Source organism: Epinephelus fuscoguttatus, linkage group LG14 (assembly GCF_011397635.1).
Source record: "Epinephelus fuscoguttatus linkage group LG14, E.fuscoguttatus.final_Chr_v1".
In the NCBI taxonomy this organism is placed as follows: domain Eukaryota; kingdom Metazoa; phylum Chordata; class Actinopteri; order Perciformes; family Serranidae; genus Epinephelus; species Epinephelus fuscoguttatus.
In genome coordinates, this window is record NC_064765.1 from 23,035,178 (window position 1) to 23,060,169 (window position 24,992).

Consider the following 24,992-nt stretch of genomic DNA (forward strand, 5'->3'; position numbering starts at 1 on the left):
GTGACTGAGTGGGAAGGTTTCAATAGAGAGTGAAATGCTCAGAATCATCCACTGTAAAAAATAAAACTAAAAGGTATAGGTAATATGAAATATCGCCATGTTTTGTCAGTTACCGCCACATGTCTGTAGACTGTCAGTCAACACAATATCATTAAAAGATTCACAATTATCACTAATTAAATAACTGTCAGGATTAGAGGCTGAAAAAATACAGTTGTCTTTATACTGGTGAAACACAACCAGACCAGTTAAATAACAACCAGTTAAATATTTAATTCCTTGTCACTCATCAGTAACAGCTTTATCTGATTCCTTTGGAAGGCAATGTGTCTTTAATTACCAAGACTTTTAAAGTGCATAGTTAAAACACAATAGTACAAAAAAACCCTATTTATATAATGCAAAGAGTATAAGGACAAACCATGGCCTTGTTTTACAGTTAAGAGAGGGAAATTAAACACTATAACGAGTCTAAAAGATGGACACCAAGACACCATGTAATATTTAAAGCTGGGGTAGTCAATTTAACTTTGCCATCATTGGGCAAAAATCCCATAATAAATTCTGAGCATACTGTCATTCAAGTAGACTGACAGGAAAAACCATGAGCCTCCCCTTGGCTCTGTTTTCAGGCTTTAGAAAATTTGGCCAATCACAGGTCATTTCAGAGAGACAGCATTCCTATTGGTTATTCTACAAATTCAGATGCACGTGCACGTCCCTTCCATGAAAGCCTGATTCAATGGCGGATAATTTTGCAGAGCAATTCAGGCGGCACAGTGGTGTGGTGGTTAACACTGTCGCCTCACGGCAAGAGGGTTCCTGGTTTGATCCAAGGAGGGAGCCCTTCTGTGCAGAGGTTGCATGTTCTCCCCGTGTCAGCTTGGGGTTTTCCCTGGGTACTCTGGCTTCCTCCCACAGTCCAAAGACATGCAGGTTGAGGATAGGTTAATTGGTGACTCTAAATTGTCCGTAGGTGTGAATAGTTGTCTGTCTCTATGTGTTAGCCCTGCAATAGTCTGCGACCTGTCCAAGGTGTACCCTGCCTCTCGCCCAGTGTCAGCTGGGATAGGCTCCAGCCCCCCATAACCCTCAAGAGGATAAGTAGTTACGAAAATGGATGGATGTTGCTATTACAGCAATGGTAACAACTACCTACACCACAAAGCAGCTGAAAAAGAGTAAAAAGAAAAGTACATTTTAATATTGGTGAAGTGTATCGGAAATGGGCAGAAAATGTTGCTAATAGTTTAGCCTTCTGCTAACTGGGGCAAAAGTCTCACAGCTGCGGCTTGAAGTTCAGATTTATGAAGCTAATGTTAGTAACCTTGAATAACAGTGTTTCCTTCACCAAAATCCCTGCAGCTACAGACAACCTCACCAGGAGGAGAGTAGGCAGCACTTCCAGAGACAGACCCCCCAGTCAGCGGCCACAGCAACCCAAATTCAGCCAGCACAAACCCCAGCTCCAGGGGACTGGACAGCACAGACTCCCTGCCGAATTAGCAAACATTCTGTTGCTGCTGTTACACAGGTTAGACCAGCCCACTGTAACATCCAGCACTGAGGGTTGGCACTGACCAAATTCGAGCTGCTACAGCCACTGACTAAAGGTCTGTCCCCAGAGCTGCTGCAATTCAGCAGTTCACAGCAGCAGGGAGCGAGGCGGAGAGAAGGTGGGGTGGCCTAATTCTTGTCTCATGTGTGATCTGATAAACATAGAGAGTTCGCAAGGAGGGGCTGAGTGAATGCTCTGCCTGCAACTTTATAATATAATATTTATTTAATCAATTTATGGGTAACACTGGGTAACTGTATTATGTGTGTGTATATGGCAGTGATTATCTGGTGAGAGTGGACTAAAACAGAGAAGCGAGAGCTGCAGGAGGAGGGTGTATTTTTCAGATTCTGTCGTTTTTGTTTTTCTTATTGCCTTTTGCAGATTTCTTTAATCTTGGAATACTCCATCTACACAAGGTAACAACCTGTGTGCGTGCACTTTATAAAGTAATGAAATAAGTAAGCAGCTTACCTTGACCCTCTTCATGGCAGCAATAACAAAGAAAAAGTAAGAGTTAGAAAAAGGCTTCTCACAGCGATCACTGCTGCCCGGCAGACACACATACACGAAACACACAAGACATAAAATACAGGAGTCAGCGCCATTGTGTAACCATGACAACTAAAGTCCATTTCCATGACAACTGCAGGCCCAGACGATGCTGTGTGGATGTTTTCATCATTGTTAAAAGAACTAATCTGAAAATCAACAAACCTGAAGCACCCAAAGTCTGTGACACACTTAAAGATGGATTATACTGATAGAAAATGTGATAAGGCTTGTGAGCACAGTTTACAACCAGACAGATAAAAATACTTCCTTAAAAAGACTTTAAAAAAGGATATATTAAGATAAATTTCTAGTATCCCTTCTGGCTTGATGTGTAAAGTTAATTCCCTTTTTTTTTATAATTTCCCCAGAGTCGTGGACTATTAAAAACACTTCATTCAGATTTTGTTCTGCTGACTACTAAAATGGACATTAAAGTAAATTAAATTCAAGCTCTAATTTAACTGTTGGCCCAATTTGTCCTGCCAGTCAGAACAGCAGCTCATTAGCAAGTGAATTAACACCAAAAAGAGCGTCAAACACTCAAAGTGAATCACTAAAACTGGTGGATTTCTACTGAGGAAACTTCACAGATGCATTTCACAGACATCAAGGCATTTTATATAAAACTGCAATAAGTGACAGATACTTCAAAATGATCTGGCTTATTTAGTCAGATAAATGTTTACATTTTCTCTGTAATTACACATATTTCAATGATGCCTGCAGCTTAATCTTTTGTCTGGTATCAACATACATGAACAAACAGCCCGGCTGCCAGAAGAGAATGTTCGCACTGTACATTTCTGCAAACCACGAATGCATTATGGTTATGTCGTGTTTTCGAGTTGAGATGCCTGCCAAGCTGCAGACCACTGTTTGAAACTAACAAACAACACCAGTTGTCTTTTTGTGACCTTTTGAAGCATTTCCACTAGTGTCTGTCCGTGGCACTGAACCTGGGTGTTTTTCACTGACACATTGCATTGAGTTTCTCAGCGATGTTTAAGCTATGAAACCTGGGTGTATTTCACTGAGCTGCCCCTGCTTTTCCAGCAGCTTTGGTGCCACCAAATATGGGAGTTTAAGCCAAAATCTGATTTTTTCTTAACCAGATGGATTTGTTGAGTGATAGTCAGTACGGTTTCTGTACAAGTGGATCTACGGCCTTAGCATTAAGGAAATTAGAAATCTGAAGAAATTCAATACAAGAGATCATACCATCTTAATTTCAAAAATATACATATATGTGGTGAGAGGAGTAATTCTAAACCGGTCACTAATTTATTTAGATAACAGACAATATGTACAGTTTGCTTGTGGTGCATCTGAGTTACTGAAGTTTACATGTGTCCCACAAGGCTTTTGGGAGGCTTTTTATTTTGTATATCAACGACATATGTGAAACGTCAAATATATTACAATTTGTGTTGTTTTTTTATTTCTTGAGATGATTTAAAAGTGTCCTTAAATGTGAATAAAAGTAAGGTTATGTTTTTTGCAAATCGAAAAAAAGGATGATGGAGTTTACATTGAGTTACACTGTAACTGACAGACCATCTATTTCTTATTTATTTGTGTTTTGAGAGAGGGCAGGTAAAATAAGACTGTTTTCTTCTCCCTGCTCCTTTTCAATCATGGAATGTGTATAAAAATGTTTTGATTGTGACATTGTGTGCTGCGTATGGACATGAGCAGAACAAATAAATAAATGAATGAATGAATGAAATGAATGATTTTGTGCTTAAACCTAACTACACCTTCACCACAGCACTGTTGAGAAAGTTTCAACACATCCGCTACAAGATAATGTAATATAACTTATCCATGGTTTGCAGAAAAGTTCAATACAAACATCTTTTCTAGCAACTGGGTTGAAAAAGAAGAGCTTACCTGACCACCCCTTGTCTTCAAGTAGAATTAAAGAAGCAGGATAATGACAGATGGACAGCCATTAAAGGAAACAAGAAGAGCAGAAAAGGCTGAGTTATTTCAAAAGGGCAGGGACAGGGCAGGAAGTTAAACGCCGGAAAGGAAAGATATTTTGACTGAAGAGGGCAGGTTTGGCTTCGTCTTGATGCAGAAGATTATTTGGTGCTCTGACAAGCAGTTATTCTGTAGTTTCTGAGAAAAGTCCTTCCGAGCACCTGCAAAGCTTCATCATAGCTTCAGTGACTAATACCTTTCATCCACAGAGGGCTCTTTCAGCTGCAAATGGGGCTTCACACCCGTCATGGGACGCATGTTGGTGGATAAGGCCTTGATGGTGTAGTTGATCTCGTTCTCCCTTGTCACATCACTGTCATAACCTGGTGACAAGACAGGAATGATTTAGCAACAGAAATATTCTATGAATAAAAAACCTCAAAGGAGGCCCATCTCTCACCTCCATCATCCTCACTCTCGATGTCCGACTCCTCGCTGTCACACTGTTTGAATTCCCGGTGGCCCTCGGGCTCGTGGGCCCAAATCATGAGGCACGTGTCCCCTCCGCCGACCGTCACCAAGAGGCTGTCGTCATGAGTCCATCGCACATTGGTAACATGTGTGCTGTGGGCCACATAGCGTTTGAACTTTGCATACTTCCCCTGGGGGAGAGAGACAACATTTATTTAACACTTGTGACATTAACACAAAATTAACATAACATTTGCATAAACCTCAGCCTTAAGTCATGAGGCATTCAAGCAAGATAATATGAAGAATTATGCTTTGTGTCTCATAGGGGTGACCCTAAATCTTTGACTTTTGGATGATTTGATCTAAGGAGGCTGATTCGACTGCCAATCTCACAGCTGAATCATCGCAGCCGTGGGAAAATGTGGTTATGAAACAAAATATCATTCCACTGGGGCTGTATGGGGGTGCTGCCGGATGTCTGATTTTATATAGAACTGCTTAGTTTCTCCCAATAAATCATGATTTATTGCTTAAATAACAACAACACAAAGCTACTGTTTCAAAATCAACAATTTTAAGCACTCATTTAATAATGTAGCACTAGCAGAGTGCTAAATGTATTTTGAATTTATGAACAACTCTCTATCAAAGTTAGCAGGGGGAGGCGTGTAGAGACAGCAGTTTGCATCTTGCATCTCTCTCTCATCTCTTACAACCACAAAAAGCAAGTAGATAGATAGATAGATAGATAGATAGATAGATAGATAGATAGATAGATAGATAGGAATATAGATTGATGACCAATCAGATTTGACTATGTAATATCTTAGTTAGGGACACCCCTAGTGTCATACCTTGACAGGGTATCTGAAGAGCTTGAGGTATCCCAAGTCATCTCCTGTTGCTAGCACCTTCTTGTCATTACTAAGGCAGGCAGCGGTCACCTCGGTGACCTCGTTGATCAAAGGCCAGATGCCCTCAACAGACGGTCCCAGGACACACGTCCATGTGCTCCAGTCGATCTTCTCCACCTAAGCCGAGTGAGTAAGTAAATAAAGATGAATTTATATAGCTCTTTTTGAATGTTACTTAACAATAAAAGCATTAACTATCAAACATGCAGCATAGTAACAAACACAGGAGCAATAAAAGAGAACATAACAATTCAGAAATGTACTCAGGAGCTTCGCCATGAAGAGACTCTACAGGCAGCCCATATAGAAAGCCAACATGGGAGTAATGTGCTCTGTGTTTGGCTTCATTAGAAGACAGGCTGCAGCATTTTGAACAATCTGCAGATGAGAACCTCAAACTATTCCTTAAAGAGGTCCCAGGGACTGTTACAGGGTCTTTTGATCACTGTCAGGGTCAGTCATAAGGAACGAATGGCAGAACTAAACAGGCCAAGAGGCTGTGTCAGCCTGTCAATAATGAACCTGTGATCAAGTGTACAAGAGAAGAGTAAAATGCATGGCAGGGAAAAAGGAAAGTCAATGCATCATGACGAGGTGAGGTGAACAAGCAAAGGTAGGCGAAGACATCGCTCCAGCGAGATGTGACCTAGCAGCATCTATCATCTCTGACCCTTATTTTCTTAATGCCTCCCTCCACTGTGTGCTGTGCAAGGTGTCTGAATGTCACGCTGTATTAAGGGGACCCTCAACACTATCCCACTTCCACTGCCAGAATTAGAATGATACTAGTGAAAAGTGGGCCGTGCTAATGCTTCACTGCCCTTCCTCGAGCCTCCTCTGATCCTGAAGGGAAAATGTGGGCCAACAGCACAACCACTACCGGCGCTGCTCCTGTGCCGTCTCTCCCTGCTCACCTCTGTGGCCGGGATGGTCTGCCTCTTGCCTCGAGGAGCCTCGAAGAAAAACTGCTCTTTAGCACCTGTGTTGACTTGGAGTAGTTTTCCTGTGAACGGAGGAGTCCAGTGAGACGTGGTGTTTAACAATTTTTTACACAGACATTTCACATCCATAAGTGGTTCTTCAGAAGTGGTTTGCAGGGATTTACTGAGATAATAGTATTTGTTTAAGATGGCATATTTACCTCTTTTGTCCCAGTCCAGGTGAGTAATGTAGTTGAGGCATCCTTTGCACACCCCAACCCGTTTGCTGCTCATTACATTGTAAATATCCACAAATGTGTCTCCTGATGCCACTGCAAGGTACTTCCCAGCACCTGAGCAAACACAAGAGGGAGGAGTCAGACAGCTGGTCCATCACTTTGGTTTGGACAGACATATCTCAACAACCATTGCGTGGACTGACATAAAACTTTGCACATACATTAATGTCCGAGTCGGGGTCGACTGCAATAACTTTGGTAACCCCTAGCTTTTCATGTAGTGACTTTATCAAGTCAGACATTCAGTTTGTTCAATATTTTAGTTAGGCAGAGTCAAAGGTAGAACAGAACTGGGAAATTACCCTACCTGGTACTTGTTGGCAAGTTTTCTTGGCAATTTTGTGTTTCTCACCCTGCATGTGTGATTGCACTGCCTTGATTCCTACTGTGCCGAGTTTAAAAAATGTTTTGCACATACACTGAGGCTTGTATGAGTTGCCTTGTACCAATTTCAGCCATGCCACAATCTCTAAATGGCCAATTTTTGTTTAATTTGCACTTCTTCAAGATCTGCAGAGACCCTGTTCTCACTTTTCTGCCTTCAACAGTACACTTTATTTTTTGTGAGTTATTACTAACCTGCTTGGGAAGCCTTTTCCATCTTTTTTTAATGGATTCCTAAGTACAGCTACTTTAACCATACTGAAACCCATTTCCTGTTCAGCATTACACTGTTCAAAAGCTCATCTATTTCCCCAGGGTCCTATGTTCCCAAGCTCAATACCCTCTTAATATGACACATTAAGGAGACCTTTCAAAGGTTTTATGTCTCTCAGCAATATTTTTAGCCCTAGGTCAAATGTTCACTATATCTTTCCCTGGGTCAATATGTTGAAAGCACCCACCTATAACTTATAGCCTTATGATGGGTGACCCAGAACCATTTGCTCCTGACAAACCCTAATTTGGAAGAAAGAGTTCTTCAAGGATTATTGAAAGCATGGGCACATTAAAAGATACGCGACCTCAAATATTCAATATATAGCCATGTTCTATATGATATTCTTTAATGTGGATTTATCTGGAATAATTCTTATCGGTTCTTTTACCTGTGTTCTGCCATAGCTGATATCTTTACCATCATTTCATGCCATATAAGAGTTAATTGTGTATCTGTATTAAACAGACACTGTGTTGACTGGTTTATAAGCGGAGATACTGTCCACTCTGCCACTAAGTGTCCTGGTAGACTTTACATCTCCTGCACCAAAAAGAAACGGGACCAAAAGGAAAGAAAAAGGGTTCTCCTATGGGGACAAGCCAAAGAACCCTATATGGTTCTACTTTTAGTTTTAAGAGTGTACTCTTTTAAACCCACACCCTCAGACTTGTGGGCAAGACAGTTTTCTTAAATTTAGACATAGATATCTCCACAGTGGCTAAATGGATTTTTACTGTTTAAACTACACCTGAAACAGCCACAAACCTTTCTTTTTTTGCTATTTGAACTGTGAAGATAGCCCTTACCAATCTCTTAGTGTTTGTTTCTATCATGACACATGCTTAAAACTCAACACAAGGCTAGACAGCCCTGGGGAACATAGGACTCTGGGAATACAGAGATGACCCTGCCAGCTCTATACAATGACTTCTACTTTGAGATGTAGGTTCTCAGAGTGTTGGGTGGAGGAGCAGGACCCCTTACATTGTGGACTTATTTTAAGTGTCTAGGCGAAAGAGAGTTAAGTTTCTTGCACTCACGTTGTCCGCCCCCACTGTTTCTCTTTTCTCTTTTGCGGCCTCTCTGTCTGGCCTTATTACAGAAAGCCTTTAATTTGGGTCAGGCCTGCAGCAATATCCCCCTCACTCACAGCGGGAGGGAAATATGTATACCTTTTGCACAGCATCCTACAGACACTAAGATGCTTTGAAGGGCACACAGATTTTAGAGGCCTGTTTACTTCTCAGACAGATTTTCAGGCGAGTTTAGTCAGGGTGAAGAAATGTGGAGGTGAGCGGCAGACCTGGAGAGAATCTGATATCGGAGATGATGTCCTTGCGGTGGTGGAAGGACACCAGGTCCTCCAGGGTGTCTGCGTTCACAATGAGGAAGCTACCGTCATTCAGGCCCACCGCCAAAGCTTTGCCATCAGGGGAGAAGCAGCAGCATCGGCCGCCTGTGGAGGACAATGTGTTTGTTAAAGCCCTGGGGCTGGTGCACTTCCTGTCAGAAAATACACTCATCCGTTAGTGTTTCAGCAGTGACTCACCTTTTCTGAGCTTGCGCACTGCCAGCATACAATGGCTGGGTGAGAGGTCCCATATGCGCAGGGTTTTGTCATCGCTGACGGTGGCACAGAGGGGTAGATGAGGATGAGTAGCCAGGCCCCACACTTCACCTTCCATGTGACCCTGCACACACATATAATCGTAATTACTAAATTTGTTGATAGCTGACTCACTCTTAGGTAAGAAAGTAAAAAAGGGGCCTAAAAAGGACCCCCGCCCCCCGCTAAAGACAACTGGATCACTCTCCATCCTCCTCAGAGCCTAGCAACTACTAACAACACAGGAGACACTGTAGTTTGTTTTCTACAGTTATTACAGTTGTTTTACTGTCTGCAATTTATGCTGCTGAGGATAGTAACTGCAAAGAACTTGCAATATTTGTCTCTGGTAAATGGGAATAGTACCAATAGCTACTGTGGAAAACAGAGGCGCTATCCTCTACCTGTTTTGGTTGCGGAATGGTTGACACACTTTCTTTGTGCCGTAAATTGAGCCCTCATTTTCGCTGGAGATCGTGACCGGTGGCAGACAGAATTGCACTGGGAAAGTGAGGCTTATATGGAACCAATCTTAACGCCATTATTCTATAACCAGGAGATTGTGCAAAACACATTTACTTCATAATGATGAGTTTATTAAAGCAACAACAAAAAAGTCTACTTCAATTTTAATTAAAATATACACGTTCACCAATTATGCTAGGTTTGCAAAAATAATAATGGGTACTTTTAAGTAACTACTGAATATTTACCAGAATGTGCTTGTTTGCTCATTTGTTAATGTGTTTAATACACAGCTACTCGATTTTAGTCGGTCAGTGACAGCATTCTATGGTCTGTTATTCCCGAAGAGTAGACCGCTGCTATGAATAATTGACTGCTGTTATGGACGCATTTCTGATCATAGTCTCTTAGCAGCGGCAATTAAATAATTTCTGAATCAATATTTTGTATAATTTTTGAGTTCCCTAGTAAGCAACCATGTCATTAGCGGGAAAACGTATAGCGAGCAGGTCATTATGATGAGGGTTATTCAAGATCCTTCTGCCCTGCATCACCCTGTCTAGGTTCATTTTGCAATAATAACCTGCTCACTGTACATGATTCCTTACTTATTTATTTACTTATGATATATTATGACAATGATATATAATTACATTACATTCTTCTAATCATTGTACTGTATTTGTCCTCAATTCTACAGTAGTTACTCAGTAACAAGTGTCTCTGTCCACTTACTATATTTTTCTTTTGTTTTTTAAATGTGTAAATATATCCAAATACCTCAATAAGGGGTCATCATGGAATAAAGTTCCCAATACTTTCTAATTTGCAGCTGGACAGATTTCCAAGTCAGAAAAACTTTGGTCATGTATGAGCAGCAATCTGCCTAATCTTTACCATCTGACATCAGCAGTGATCTTAATCAGATTAACCACATGTACAACCCATATTATAATCATCCTTGATATTCCACAGGATACTTAACTAGCCTGTTATCTAAACAACATCTGACTGAGGACAACCTTTGGTTCTCTTGTCAGCTGATCGCATCCATCAGAAAGAATTTGAAAAGGGCAATCAATAGCATTGGCTCTGTCTGCAGACAATCAGGGGAGCCTGGGAGACGCTGCAGGACCACTTAACTAAATTAACAATCTCCCATTAAGCAGCAATAATTCATCGCCCTTCACAGCCACCGCCTTAGTGATTCTGAGTCGCTGTGTAAAAAAGACATGAGTAGTGGTATAATCACACTGAAGGGTAAAGCTGGTAGGTTTGTATGTTTTAGCCTTTTAACCACAGAATCTGTTACCTGATGACCTTTTTACAAAGCATAACATATATTTCTTAAGTTTAAACTCTTGCAGTCATAAAGGAATCATTATTTTGTCACCTTGTTGTTGGTAATCCTTAGTTAGAGTACCACTGAACACACCACCAAGGCAAAAGTTTCACAACGGCCCTGCCTCTTCATCACAATGCAATAAAAAGGACACCAAAGTGTATCTTCAACCTTTCAAATCTTTACAAAAAAAATCACCTCACAGACTCCCAACCATCATACTACAGAAAACTACAGGTAGCTTCCTCATGAATAACCTAGCTGTCTGAAATTGTAAAGCTCAGGGGGGATCTGATGTGATGTATATCATTAAGAGCTGTGACAGGTTTGGGGGTCATTTTTATCAGTAATTTACCTGGACCAGCAGAGTGATGGGGCCACTCTTGTCCACCTCCAAGATCTCTCCATTCTTGGTCCCCACCAGGATGTGGCCATGGCCCAGAGATATGGCACGTATGGAGGGGTTGTCCTCCAAGAGCAACCCTGTAGAGCCCATGGATTACAGTAGGAAGTCAGAGACCTTCGCTTCAACCAGGAGGCAATATCCATCTCAGCTAAAAGCACTGAATGTTTTAAATGGATTTGCATTGGATAGTTGTTTTACATCGCTGGGACTAGAAAGACGGACAGTGTAGGACAGCTGAGAACAGGATGACATTTTTACCTTTAGAGCCTGGAGCTAGGACTGCTCGCTTGATGGCATAAGTCTTGAGGCATCTCTCAAAGGTGTCGTCCCACAGAGCAACTATACCATCCTTGCCTCCAGTCACAAATCCCTACAAGGATGATAATATTTTTGCATATTAAAGCTACAACAATATCCTGCTAGTTGGACATCTATCAATATTACATACAATACTGCATACAATAATTCAATATTACATACAACGCACTATAAAAAGAGATGGCTAGTCAAAAGCCCTTTGCTGCATGTCACTCCCTCTCTCTCTCCCCCCTTCACACTTGTCTATCCTATCAAATAAACACTAAAAATCCCCCCCCCCCCCTCAAAAAAAAAAAAAAAAAAAAAGATAACAGGTGTTATAACAATTGGACAGACGCTCATTCATTTATGACCAAATCTATGCCTGGCATTGTTATTAAACATATCCTCTGAGTTTTGTTATTATTGGACCGGGCCCCCAGGAAGTGCGGCAGGCTCTGAAGGCCATTTTTGTAGTGGCAAAATGGTGTAATTACACCGTCACACGATGTCCTGCGGCCCAAAATTTCTTTTCTCCCATAGACTTACAATGTAACAGACATGTCTGTAAATCAGTGGATACATTTTTTGGATTTCACAACCCCTGCAAAATGACTCATTTCCCTATCGGGATTCAATCCATTCAGTCTGATAACATTTGGAGAGTCTAGAAGATCTGAAAAGTAAATGATTTTATCCCCATTCAAGTTAATGGAATGCTATATCCAAAGTAGCCAGCTCAGGGGATGGAAGTCTCCAGTATGCTTTCTCCATGGGTAGAAGCAGTGCCAATAATCCCCGGATCATCTGGGCAATTTTATACATGGCAGTTGAACCACTTTGGCTTCACATGCCACTGATCAAATCTCAAATGAGTCAATGGAGCCCAGTCTCTAACGCTGTATCCAGGTCTCTTTGTAGATCCATGGACTGGACATTTTCTGATTTATAGTCTAACTTCAGTTATACCACCATCTTGCTGTTGATTTGAATGGAACTTTCAGGGTATGTTTCAAATACTTATTTGCACATATCCTGCAAGTTTTGTGATGATTGGCCCAGTGGTTATGGAGTTTGGTCTATTTATGTGCTGAGCCACATCCTTTTTACAGTTTATACTGATCCACAAAAAATCTCACACAAATTGGGCCTCTAGTTTAGAGATGTCAAAGATTTTGCAAAATATCCAGTCAGGCAGACTTAAATGGTTCTTGAGGCTTTTTCTTTTTTAGAGTGAGTTAAGATGGATCTTTGCACCAAGTGTCGTGTCAATCGGACTAACGGCATCAGAGATATAACTTTTCAAAGTTGATCTTTAATTATAGCACCCCCATCTGGCCGATGGCTTCATGAATTTATTCTGATACAATGGAATCATGACAAAAACAATAATATAAAGTCAACATGATTTAAAAGGCCTGTAACCTGGAATAATGTTTTTAAAAAGCTCACAAAGATAGCTCTTTACATAACCCTGCAGTTTAATGTGATGAACATCATTTCATTATTTAGGATTCAGATATTTTAAAACATTAAAAAACCTGGTGAGTGTAAAAGCCTTTTTTCCCCCTGTGGTACCTTTTCTAGAGCGTGCACACTGAAAACAGGGCCGTCATGCGCCTTGACAGTCTTCATCAGGAACATGTCCCTCCAGATGCAAATGTCCCCCGTACATGTGCCTGAAAACACCATCTCCTCCGACCACCCGTACACGGCACACATCATAGTCTCTGTCTTCCCCATGTTCCCCTTGCGCCCAATTAGACCACCACCTGAAAGAGAAACAGAAAGTCCGCTCACAGTAAGATGTGTCACAGCTCAGCCAGAGTTCTGCTTGTTAGAGTCTCTGCAAGTCAACAAAAAAACCCCAAGGGTCTTACCAGCCTTATGCCAAAACTTCATATGCTTCACACCAGCTGTGATGAGCTTGTCAGGTAGGTAGGGATTTATTTTGACAACGAATATCTTGTCCTTGCTTCCCCTGAAAAACAATTTTTACACAACCAAATATGCATGGAGGAAAAACATTTAATTTGTACATTTTTTTTGATGCAGTCACACACTTATATATATAATTTTTTCTATTATCTATTCACACAACTTGGTCTTGAGAGAACCAACATTCAATTCATTATTATTTCTTATAGTTGGAATAATACATTAAACTTGAACTTGAAACATAAAAAGAGTGAATCTATTGTGGTTGTAAGTAAGATTCAAGGGCTGAGTGCACTAAGGCTTTTTAATCATGACACAGAAATGCAGAAATATGCCTCACTCTCTGTTTCTGTGTGTTTTCAACCAAACTGAGTCGCATAGTTTGGAGCATCAAAATGTTTCGCAATAACTCCATACCACAGACGGCAAATGGACTTGCACTTGTATAGTCTTCCATCCACTCGTAGCACTTACACACCGCAGAGCCACATTTACCCATTCATACACACAATCATACACTGGTGCCACCTGCTACTCAGTTTAGACATTGCATGCACTCACACAGGAGCAATTTGGGGTTCAATATCTTGTCCTAGGGTACTTGGACTGGAGCACCCAGGGAGTGAACCGCCAGTCTTCTGCTTAATGGAGTACCTGCTCTACGTCCTACATCCTGAATTCACAGGATTGACTTTTTTTTAATTCCCTTTAGAATTTTCTTCTTGTGTTGTGTGTAATTGTATTGCATTATATATACTGTCTAATAAAGTGTCATATTTATACAGTCTCACTATTAGAGAGCTATGTTTCCTGTGTTTTCTGTATTGTATCCAAAAACACTATGAAACTAGACTGCAGACTGAGGTCAAATGCCTTATCTCATAATATTAATACACTTGAAAAATGATTTGTGTATACACCCCATGATTTACATCCACTCAGAAATTTAATGGGTTCTTCCTTGGCCCATGCCCCCTCAAGTTTCATTGAAATCAGGTCAGTAGTTTATCTGTAATCCTGTCGACAAACAGACAAACAAAACAAACTGAAAACCTAATCTCTTTGGTAGAGGTAATAATAGTTTTTTAAAGAAGAATTGCTCTCAGCATAAGAGGGACTGTGGTACTGAAATAAAATGTGGGGGGCAGCAGGCTGAGTAAAGTATTCCAGATGCCCCTCTCCCCAGCAATGCTTTCCTGCTCCTCCTGGGAGACCCTGAGGCGTTCCCAGGCCAGATGAGATATGCAATCCCTCCAGTGTGTTCTGGGTCTGCCCTGGGGCCTCCTACCAGTGGGACATGCCTGGAACACCTCCAATGGGGGGCGCCCGAACCACCTCAACTGACCCCTTTCGATGTGAAGGGGCTGCAGCTCTACTACAAGCTTCCTCCAGATGTCCGAGCTCCTTACCCTATTTCTAAGGCCGAGGCCAGCCACCCCACGGAGGAAATTCACTTCAGCTGCTTGTATCCGGGACCCTATTCTTTCAGTCACTACCCAGAGCTCATGCCAATAGGTGAGGGTTGGGACGATGATGGACCAGTAAATCCAAAACTTTGCCTACTGGCTCAGCTCCCTCTTCACCACAACAGTCCAGCACAGTGCCGGCATCACCGCAGATGTCATGCCAAACTGCCATTTCACCTCATGCTCCACTCTACCCGCACTTGCGAACAAGACCCCAGCATACTTGAACTCCCTCATTTGGGGCAGAAACTCTCTCTCAACCCGGAGGGGGTGCTGACTCTCATCCCGAGTGCTTCACACTCGGCTGCAAACCGGTCACAGCGCATGCTAGAGGTCACAGTGCGATGAAGCCAACAGAACCACATCATCTGCAAAAAGCTGAGATGCAATTCTGAGGTCATCAAACCGAACCCATTCCTCTCCCCAACTGCACCTTGAGATCCTGTCCATGATTATCACAAACAGAATCAGAGACAAAGGACTGCCTTGATCTGAAATGTGACCTCACCATTTTAGGTTACATTTAAAGTTAAATACGATAAAGGGTGCGGCCATTTTGAGAGACTTGCTGTCTGGGGATAGTGTGCTCGGCTTCTCAGGCAGATCCACCTCTCCCTCCTTCACAGCTTGACCCTCTTGTCCAAATATGGTAACTTTTGACTTAAAAAACCAAGATGGCAACGGCCGTACTCAAGGCCTCAAAGCAGGAGTCCACAAACCAATGAGTGACATTATTGCAGCTGCTTTTATTATTTCATACAGTCTACACTCCCTAATAAGCATTTCAAACACACTAGTGAAAGATAAAGTTATTGTAACTGTGTCTTTGTTGTGCACTGCACCCTATAAACATTGAGGCTCAGTCGCTGGTCCTGTCTAATGCGATGGACTGTATCTGACACTTTAAGTTCTCTAATCGTTGCCCTTTGCACTCCTCTCCCTCTGACACCCACTCCCCCTCTCCCAGCGGAAGACTAGACAGTGGCGGTGCACAAGCTAGGCTCTGTCAGGCCCCATTTCCCTCTGCCCGCCTCACTGCACTGCCCACCAGGGTCTGCAAAGGAGATTAGTGCAGCTCCAAGCTGTCCCTGAGCTGCAGTGGGAGCCTGGCACACAACTCGCAGGAGAGCAACCCGCAATGCACTGCTCCTAACTAGCCAGGGGGAATTTCAATGGAGTAGATACTAAATATGAACATCAAGTAGGACAAGCAACAATGCAAAAGCAAAGATATTTTGGGATGCGGATGTTTTCCAGTTAGATACTTCTGGTTCCTGTTGGTTTCCAGGTTATATAATTTTATCCGCCATGAAATTGAAAATGTCCTGAGCAAATTAACTCCTGCTTTGTAGCAATTCATAACGCATGTCTGCTAAGGCAGTCAACTTGGATTAAATGTACAAGCCTGGTGTGTGTGCGCCACATCTGGTCAGACTTACATCCTATGTACGCAGCAATCATTTGCATCAGTGAGTACGTTTACATGCACACTAATATTCCACCATTATTTTGAATATGACAATATTCTGAATTTGATAGGGGTCATGTACACAACATATTCCACTTGGATATTGCGAATTAGGCCTCATTCTGAGTGAAGCATTTTCCGATTAAGACATGCATAATATGTCAGTATTATTCGGGTTTTAACAGCATTCTTTGAATGTGAATACAGCACATTCAGAATATTCGTCTCAATTGGGGTTAAGTTTGTGACACATAACATCTTGCCTGTTCCTCAGCTCTGTGCGTTGTCATGGATACACTGTAGACAAACCAACTAGCCAACAGTTTGCCAGGCTTGGGTATAGATGCATGCCCACAAGAAAAGCTGACAATTCTGATTAGAAGGAGAAACACACTGACTGACTGAAGTTTTTGGATATACTAAATATCCCAATGCTAACCTCTTCAAGAAGGTAGTTGAAGGAATAGCTGTGTTCACACATTCGAACAAGTCCGCCACTGCTGAAAAAATCCTGACACAAGCCACAGCTGCATGATAAACGACATGTTAGGGCATGTTAATTGGAGCATGCATGGCTGCATGTAAACGAGAAACTTAATGTAATATGCATTTTCATTAGCCATGTAAACAGCTCAGTAGGGATATTGTCTTTTTCGCGAAAATTATTTGTGCATGTAAACGTAATCAGTGTCTCCAGTGTCTCTTTAGCTCAGGGTTACATCACCTTCAACAAAGCAAGTCTTCATTTATCTTTCATGTGCTTTTAAGATGTGAAGTTTTATATCTAGTCTTTATGATCCAATTTGTTTCAGCCATCGGGACAAACTCTTTCCATTTATCCTTTTTATTACTTGATTGTTTTGCAACCCATTTGCTTTTAATGCATTGATCTGTACTTTAGAAACAGCGTACATCTGTAAAAACACATTTTTTTCTTTATACATTTCCTTGTCAAAAGAAGATCTGATATATGAAGCGTTCAGTATGTCCAGGATAAAGCTCATGGAAGTTTAATGCCCAGCATACACTGTACGATTTTTGACCGGATTTGACAAGATTTTTGAGACGTACGACCTGCCGACACTCAGGCCGGATTTCCACTTCGTCGTGCGTCTTTTGCCGTGCAGTGTACGGGGGGGGATTTTGGTCGGCCGGCACAGACATTCGCACAGTTGAAGCAGAGCCACGAGCCGATTCGCCAATGTCTGTGCATTTATCCCTCACTGCGCCTGCGCGAACGAAGACATAGATCACCATGGCAACGCGTCGGTGGACTGTAAATATGGAGGCCAGGTTGGTTGAGCTGTGGCAACAGTATGAGTGCCTGTTCGACGTTTCTTCTTCCGCCTACCACGACCACTATCAATGAGAGAAACGCTGGCAGGAGATAGCCAATATTCTTTAGCTGCCTGGTAAGTTTCTTCTGTTCTCATTTTCAAGCAAACGCAACAAACATACAAGCTAGCGCGCTAGACAAGGTACAACACACACACACACACACACACACACACACACACACACACACACACACACAGGGTGCACCCGGCTGTAGCCGGCTTACCTCCAACTCTCATTGTAAAATGGACAAACCATACTGTCCACGTCTCTCAAGCCATCTGCGAGTCTATATGCGCCAACGCCTCTTCTTTTTGGATGTTTCGGCACACAGTATAGCGCGAATCATCAAATTAAACCGCTTTTCCTGCTTCGTTGACAACAACGGCACTTCCAGAACAAATCGGAGCTTTCAAATGTATCTTTATTGACAGCTGTCAACGGGCAGGAGAGTCAGCAGGGGCCGACGAGCCGTTTTCACCCGTACAGTGTGAGCTCTCTGATCTTGCTTGATGATCGGAACGTACAGTGTGAGCACATAAATCGTGAGCTTTGGCTGCACATCGCAGACGATTCACTCGTACAGTGTGAGCTGGTATTAACAACAAGATTTTAAAAATCATACAGTGCATGCTGGGCTTAAAAGTAACCCTCTTTAATTATGGATCTGCAAATGGGGCCCTGGAGCAACATCCTATTCCAACTATTCACACTCTGTCGGGGTTAAGTGTTGCAGTGGAGCCGCCTCGTAATCTAAAAAGGTAATTCCCCTCCTCTCTTCTCCTCCATCAGTCATGCTCTCAGCTCTGCACAGCAAAGTGGCTTCAATTTAACCCTCATCCATAAATGTCCATATTTAAACAAGAAGCGCTCAGACAATCTTTGGAATTAACAGGAAGGTTTGTCGAAGCATTTTGAATGTGGGGACAGCAAATGCTGCGTGCTGAGAGGCTATGTAAACACCCTCATATAACTGAACTTACCGCATGGCTGAGAGCTTCTCCCCTTTCCTCCAGTCCCACAGCACAATGGTGTGATTGTCATCCAGGCCCACCGAGGCCAGCCGCTTGCCGTCCGCTGTGGAGTGAAAACCAAAACCGTTCAGTGCAGCACAGACAGAGCCACTTCCTGCCTTGGTTCAGTGAAGTTGGGCCCTTGTTAGCAACATGAAAGCAGCTTGGCGGGTTTGATCTACGGCAGGTGAGTCACTGACACTGACATACAGATCACCTCGCTGCTTCTGTCTGGGGCCAATTAAGGGAAGTGAGATGAACAGCTCTACCTTGATGCCGCCAGACTACTGAGACTAAAAGACAGCAGACATACGTTTTTGTTTGTTTTCTGTGGCGTTGCTTGTACAGTGATTGTCTTGTGAATTTTCCTGTTTCTTTTATGTGTGAAAGAAGGTTTTTGTTCCCCTGTGAAAGCAGTCTGGAAGATTTTGTGAAACTAAAAAGTATGTTATGTTGAAACTGTCTGGATAGGAGGAGAACTAAAAGCAGTCTGAGGAAACAGCAACGAGTTACCAGAAAAGTCCAGAGCGCACACTCCGAGCTGGTGGAACCCTTTCAACACAGACATGGGTTTTAACGTTTCTGTGTCCCATATGTGGATGGGGGAATCTCTGCCAACCTGGAGAGACAAAAACATCCAAAGCATGCTCACAATCAGCTCAATTAAACCCATTTAAATGAGAACATTTTGCCATAAACTAAAGCATACATTTAAAAAAGTTGAATATTTTCCACAAGAAGTGCTGAGAGCTACCTGGCCTGTTGCTACAAAGTCCTTCAGAGGGTGGATAGCCAGACAGAGGATGTCATCATCGTGGCCCATGTAGAAACGTTGGGTATTCTGCTGTCTGTTGTACACAACCCCAATCGCAGCTACATGGTAGACGATCTCCCCGGTCTGGGTGTAGAACAGGTTGCTCCTGCAATCATAACCCCTGTAGCTGCAAACAACAAAAAGAGAGGGCTTAATAACAAAGTGGGATGAAAAGCTTTCCTACTTGAAATTTATCTGACATTATTGGCATTTGTAGAGTTTCACTTTTATGATGTGACAGAGCAGCGATGTAGTACTCAAGCTCTGTCTCAAGACCACTTTTTGAAGGTCTTGGTCTCAGAATCGACTGCATTTTTACTCTGTCCTGTCTCAGTCTCAGGTATAGTCCACATGGACATGGTCATTTTTGTAAACAGAGTTTTTGCCTCCCTCCTTTTCAACAAAACCAACCAACAGGTGAAGATATAACTGTAACCCTAAAGCCACGCAAAGAAGACGAAGAACACGCTAGCAAATCAGCAGCCTAAAAAAGCTACAGACCTTTTCAAACTTGACGACACTTTCTGAATCTGTCCCTTTGTATTTCCTGTTCAAATGTTTTGCAGTGTATGTGACAGGAAACAAACATGAATCAAAGCAGTTTCCTACCAATGTAATTCCAGTGAAAAGGTCTATTATTAGAAAGGTATCTGGAGCAGTGACCTCTGTAACACATTCTGACACCTCTGTTCCTCAGTATAGTGAAAGAGTAACTGTACATTTATGTGTAAAGTAAACATGTAAAAAGTCCTGTTAGCAAGATTAAAGCCTGCACTATATTGGCCTCAACCACCATTATACGAAATTATGCCCCATTTGTGACACCTCTTAAAGGAGATAAGAGCACACACTCTGATGTTAAAAGCCCAAAACTACAAAAGGTTCATTTTAGTGACCTAAAATGCAGTTTGAGTGTGGCCAAAACGCATAAAAATAGCTACTATTGTCCATGTGGACTAGATCTCAGACAAAGAGGACTTATTTCAAGACCGTCAGGACTACAAAGGCGGAGATATCACTTTTTTTGTCTGTGCAATCTGATTTATTTAACATCATTACTGTGACTGGATGTAAAACTTCATGCTTCAAAGGTAACCAATAATGTGACTCATTTCTAATTGAATTTTTCTTACTGTTAACTACAGACTAGGGGGTTTGCATGTTCCACATTTTATCATGAGTGTGTCATGCAGTGTGAAACTCACACTGGTCACATCTTAATCTTGACTTGGTCTCTATCCTTTAAAATTATGGTCTAGTCTCGGTCTCGATATACTCTGGTTTTAGTCATGTCTTGGTCTCAGTTTAGGTGGTCACAGAGTAAACCTACCCATGAATGAAATGCAGCTTCACCCCGCTCCCCGGTGCTCGCTCTCTCTTCTTCATGGCTGTTGCTCGATGCTTCTCTTTATACTGCTCTTTGAGCTGAGGTAGATCTTCTTTATAAACCTGGACACATGTAGAAAAGTGTAAGCCTTCTCTGCTGATGTGATTTACAAGGAGACATGTTCAACATATCTTTGATATAATCACAAACCTGTCGTCGATATGTGAGCTGCGTCTCCTGTTCGATTTCTGAGTCCATCTCGGGTACATCAGACTGATCAGAGTCCGACTCTTCGCTGTTAGAGTCTGCCAAGGTCTCTGCGGGCAGAAACAAGGTTGCATCACACCTCGCCAGCAAAATCCTCATCTGCCTCTAAATCAGACAAATATCCCACTGCACACACAGTATAAAAACACTGCACCCTGTTTGAGAAGAAGTGAGGGTCATTCATGTAATAATCCTGTGACATCTTCTATTTATCAGGCAGTCGTGCTTCACAGTGACATCGCTCAAGACAAATGTATAAAAATGCTGATGCAGCACAGTAAAGCTGTGCCAAGACAAGGCAATAAGCAGAACTGGCAGCTAAGGGCGGCTACTCACAAGATCCATTAGGAAAATTAAAAGGAAAGGCGGTTAGTATGTGCTTTAATTTCAGAAAGCACAGCTGCGCTCTGTCTCTGGAAAAAATATGACTTGGGAATGACAATGCAATTATACTTTCCAAGCTTCGTTCACTTTTATTGGATTTGTCTTAATTAATGTGATGGCTGTTCCTTGGCTTTATGGAAATGGTAGTTCATGAGCAAAAAGGACAGGAAGGGAACAATCTAGTACATTGCTCTCTGGTGGTTTAGCACATCAAGTTCAGGAGGTGGGTAGGAGCGGTAGGGGTGCACATTATGTAACAGCCAGTTACAGTCATACAACCCCTAATGTGTAACTAAGAAATGTACTGTGACATATTACTTTAAAAGGGTTCACATTCATTACTGTGTCAATAATCTCACTCTCAGATGGATACTAGACATTTAAGGCTGAGAGGTAGATGACAAGATCACTACCATGTTCATGTCTGTGCTTCAAAGGAACAGTTTGACGTTTTGGAAAATCAGTTTTTCCGCTTTCTTTCTCTAAAGTCTGTGAGTTAAATAGATAAACCAGGGATGGAGGAGTCAGCCTGGCTCTGTCCAATGGGGGCAAAAATCCACCAACTAAAGCTCACTAATTAACACACTATGTTTCATTAGTTTAATTTGCACAAAAACTGAAGTGTAAAAATGGAAATTTGCTAATTTATGGGAGGTTATGTGGCAGACTGAACTGAAGAAGATAGGATAACACACAAAAGTGAACTTCACAGGGCCTGGTAGGCAAATTTTGTCACCATCGGACAGAGCCAGGCTAAGTTAAGCGTTTCCCCTTATGTCCAGTCTTTGTGCTAAGCTAGGATAACCAGTTTGATAGCTTCATGGTAGCTTCAAATTTTACAAACAAACACGAGAGATGCATGAATTTCTCATTTAACTCTTGGCAAGAATGACTAAGCGTATTTCCCAATATGTTGGACTATTCATTTGAGTATAGAGCTTGAGCTATGAGATGATTAGCCGAGCTAAGCTTAATGACTGCAAGCAAGAAGAAACAGATAATGCCATACCATACACTAGAAGACTTTTAAAAGACTAAAATCTGACACCCTCTCACATCTAAAGACAATGTGATCTTGTAGACACACACTATAAAATTTTGCAAAGACCAGGGATATTGCAGGATCACTATTTGCCAGACTACAACTATGTTGTTTTTGAGTTGTATTGTTGAATTGTATTTCCCATTCTGCTCCTGATGAAAAATATTACACCAAAGTCTCTTTAAGAAATATGACATATTAACAGTTCCCTCAATGTCCGCAAAATGACATCACTTTAAAAACTAAAGATAAAAGGCGTCATGTCAACATTTATACTTGTTAATTCGGAATCAGTATAATCCATAAAGATAAATTACATCTAAAATTTTGGATTTTGTCGCCTCAACTTGCTACTGGCCTTTGTTGGTTAGCTGCAATGTTTTTGTGGGAGGAGAAAGTGAGAATAAGAGGCAAGCCATCTCAAAAATAATTTTTTCTGATTAAAATAAATGCTGGTTGGTTGATCAAATACACGCTGAATTAACACCAACCCTTGTTCACTCTACAACTCCACCAGTTTCTCCTCCTTTTCCACAGTACAAGAGAAACAAGACTTGTTCATGTTCCTGCCCCTCCCTGGAGTCTTCCCTCCTTGTTTGCTGTCTATCTGGTTTGCTGCTTTCTGTTCGGCACTGGAGAGAGCAGACTATAATAATAAACATGTTTGAAAGAAAGATGAAAATAATACAGCTTACACCAAACGATTGAGATCATGGGAGTTTGCACCAACTGAGATAAAACTCACATGAAAACGGTGGTGCCTTGAACACTCTGTTGGGTTATGCAAGGACAATGCCTTTTAGTACAGTGGGGTTTAATTAAATTAAATTCAAAGGGACTTTATTGGCTCGGGAAACCTATGTCTACATTGCCAAAGCAAGTCTGAATTACAAACTGAAAAAGCAAGTACAATAAGTAAAGATAACCTAGAATTTGGTTTATATACATGTCGCTGCAGATTGGTAACACCTCCGAAACACCCACCAAACAAGAGAAAACATACCTCAAAGCTGTTGCACAACGCTGCACAATGTTTCACACCTTTCAGCGCAGAAACCATAGCAAACGTTGCACCATGTTTTGAGACTGAACATGTCCCAGGTGTATTTCCCCCCAAAAACAAGTCCTTTAAAGAAATTTCGCTGCACACTGCAATATTTAAGTGGGAGATTGGGTAGACACTTTAAAGTTTCCATTACTCAGCTTAATCAGATAATGTCTTGTTGGCAGGAGCCACTGATTTTGTGAAATAAGTAATAGCAATAATGCAAGTCCCTGGTCCCTATACAAAGCTACATTAAAAAGTGACACTGTAATATTCCTAATTGGATTGATAGGAAGCTAAAATGTAAATCCTCTTTTTTTTGGCAAAACATATTCCCACATTGCGGTTGAATAGTGATGGGGCATCATCTTACCTTGCGGCGCTATGTGCACAGCTTCTTTAGACTTTCTTTCAGGAACAAACTTCCACTGGAACACTGAGTGATCGGCACCACCAATAGTTATGACCCACTGGTAGTCATGTGACCATCTGGCATTGGTTATGTGGGCTGAATGACCTAAATACTTCTTAAATTTTGCACCTAAAATCAAGAGGAAACATATCAGTAACATGGTAGATAATAAAATCAGAATTTCTGTAACTTAATTCTCCTTATAAATTAAAAGATAGTTTGGATTTTTTAAAATGGTGATGTACTGTATGAGGTACTTATCCATACATAGTGTATTATCTATAGTAGATGTCAGTCGGCATATCCCCAGTTTGGAGAAGCAGGCAGGAGTAATGCCAAGGAAGCTAAGCAATATACTGCTTTGAACGGAGGCAGCACCAAAATGGATTTTAGCCACCCAAAAAAATCAATATCAGCTTAAGTGTACTTTATATTTAGAATATTTTCACCTCTTTAACTTGCTGTCAGACAGCCCCATTATACCGCTCTCTTCAAAGTCACCAGACTCCAGAAAAAAACAGGAATTTTACCTTAAAGAACACGGGAGCTGCTGGTCTATTGCTGCCTCAGTCACTTAGTTTGCTTGTTTTATTGTGTGTCCAAACTAACCCTTTGAAACAGCAAATTTACACAATAACACAAACTAAAGCCCCCTTTCCACTGAGCAGCACAGTACGGTACAGTTTAGTTCAGTTAGGTAGTTAGGTGGTCACCCCTCTGTTGGGGAGCACACAGATCTGGTACTAAAAGGTGGAGCTGTGAACACTGCAGTCTGTTGATTGGTCAATAGCAGACAGTCACTCTGCTCAGGGCTGAATGTGGCTGGTTTTGAAGCTCATGTAACCACTGTTCATACTGTAGAGAGTTTTATTAGTACTCTAACTATAAAATGAAAGGATGTTTTGCTGCCTCTTGCAGCAGCTGCAGTCGGAGAAAAAATAACATAATTCACTGGGCCGACTGCCGGCGACTTTTAAGGTGGAATGTAATGTAGCTAATATACTGACTATGGAAAAGTATCTTATACAACCCCACTTCCAAATATCCAAATTATCCCTTTC

General features: G+C 41.7%; 1 protein-coding gene across 2 annotated transcripts in view; it reads right to left on the reverse strand.

Annotated features, from left to right (window-relative positions):
• eml5 (EMAP like 5) overlaps nucleotides 1-24,992 on the reverse strand; it is a 56,166-nt gene that overhangs the window by 8,980 nt on the left and 22,194 nt on the right. For both annotated transcript variants that reach the window (XM_049595570.1, XM_049595569.1), the window contains 17 exons: nucleotides 23,893-24,060; nucleotides 20,992-21,098; nucleotides 20,785-20,903; nucleotides 19,395-19,581; nucleotides 19,154-19,259; nucleotides 18,611-18,704; nucleotides 13,301-13,401; nucleotides 12,999-13,192; nucleotides 11,382-11,493; nucleotides 11,073-11,200; nucleotides 8,854-8,995; nucleotides 8,608-8,760; nucleotides 6,566-6,697; nucleotides 6,339-6,427; nucleotides 5,365-5,541; nucleotides 4,497-4,698; nucleotides 4,293-4,419 (listed from right to left, as the gene is read on the reverse strand). In XM_049595570.1, the coding sequence (XP_049451527.1) occupies nucleotides 4,293-4,419; nucleotides 4,497-4,698; nucleotides 5,365-5,541; nucleotides 6,339-6,427; nucleotides 6,566-6,697; nucleotides 8,608-8,760; nucleotides 8,854-8,995; nucleotides 11,073-11,200; nucleotides 11,382-11,493; nucleotides 12,999-13,192; nucleotides 13,301-13,401; nucleotides 18,611-18,704; nucleotides 19,154-19,259; nucleotides 19,395-19,581; nucleotides 20,785-20,903; nucleotides 20,992-21,098; nucleotides 23,893-24,060 (2,338 nt within the window). The remainder of the gene's footprint in view (nucleotides 1-4,292; nucleotides 4,420-4,496; nucleotides 4,699-5,364; nucleotides 5,542-6,338; nucleotides 6,428-6,565; nucleotides 6,698-8,607; nucleotides 8,761-8,853; nucleotides 8,996-11,072; nucleotides 11,201-11,381; nucleotides 11,494-12,998; nucleotides 13,193-13,300; nucleotides 13,402-18,610; nucleotides 18,705-19,153; nucleotides 19,260-19,394; nucleotides 19,582-20,784; nucleotides 20,904-20,991; nucleotides 21,099-23,892; nucleotides 24,061-24,992) is intronic.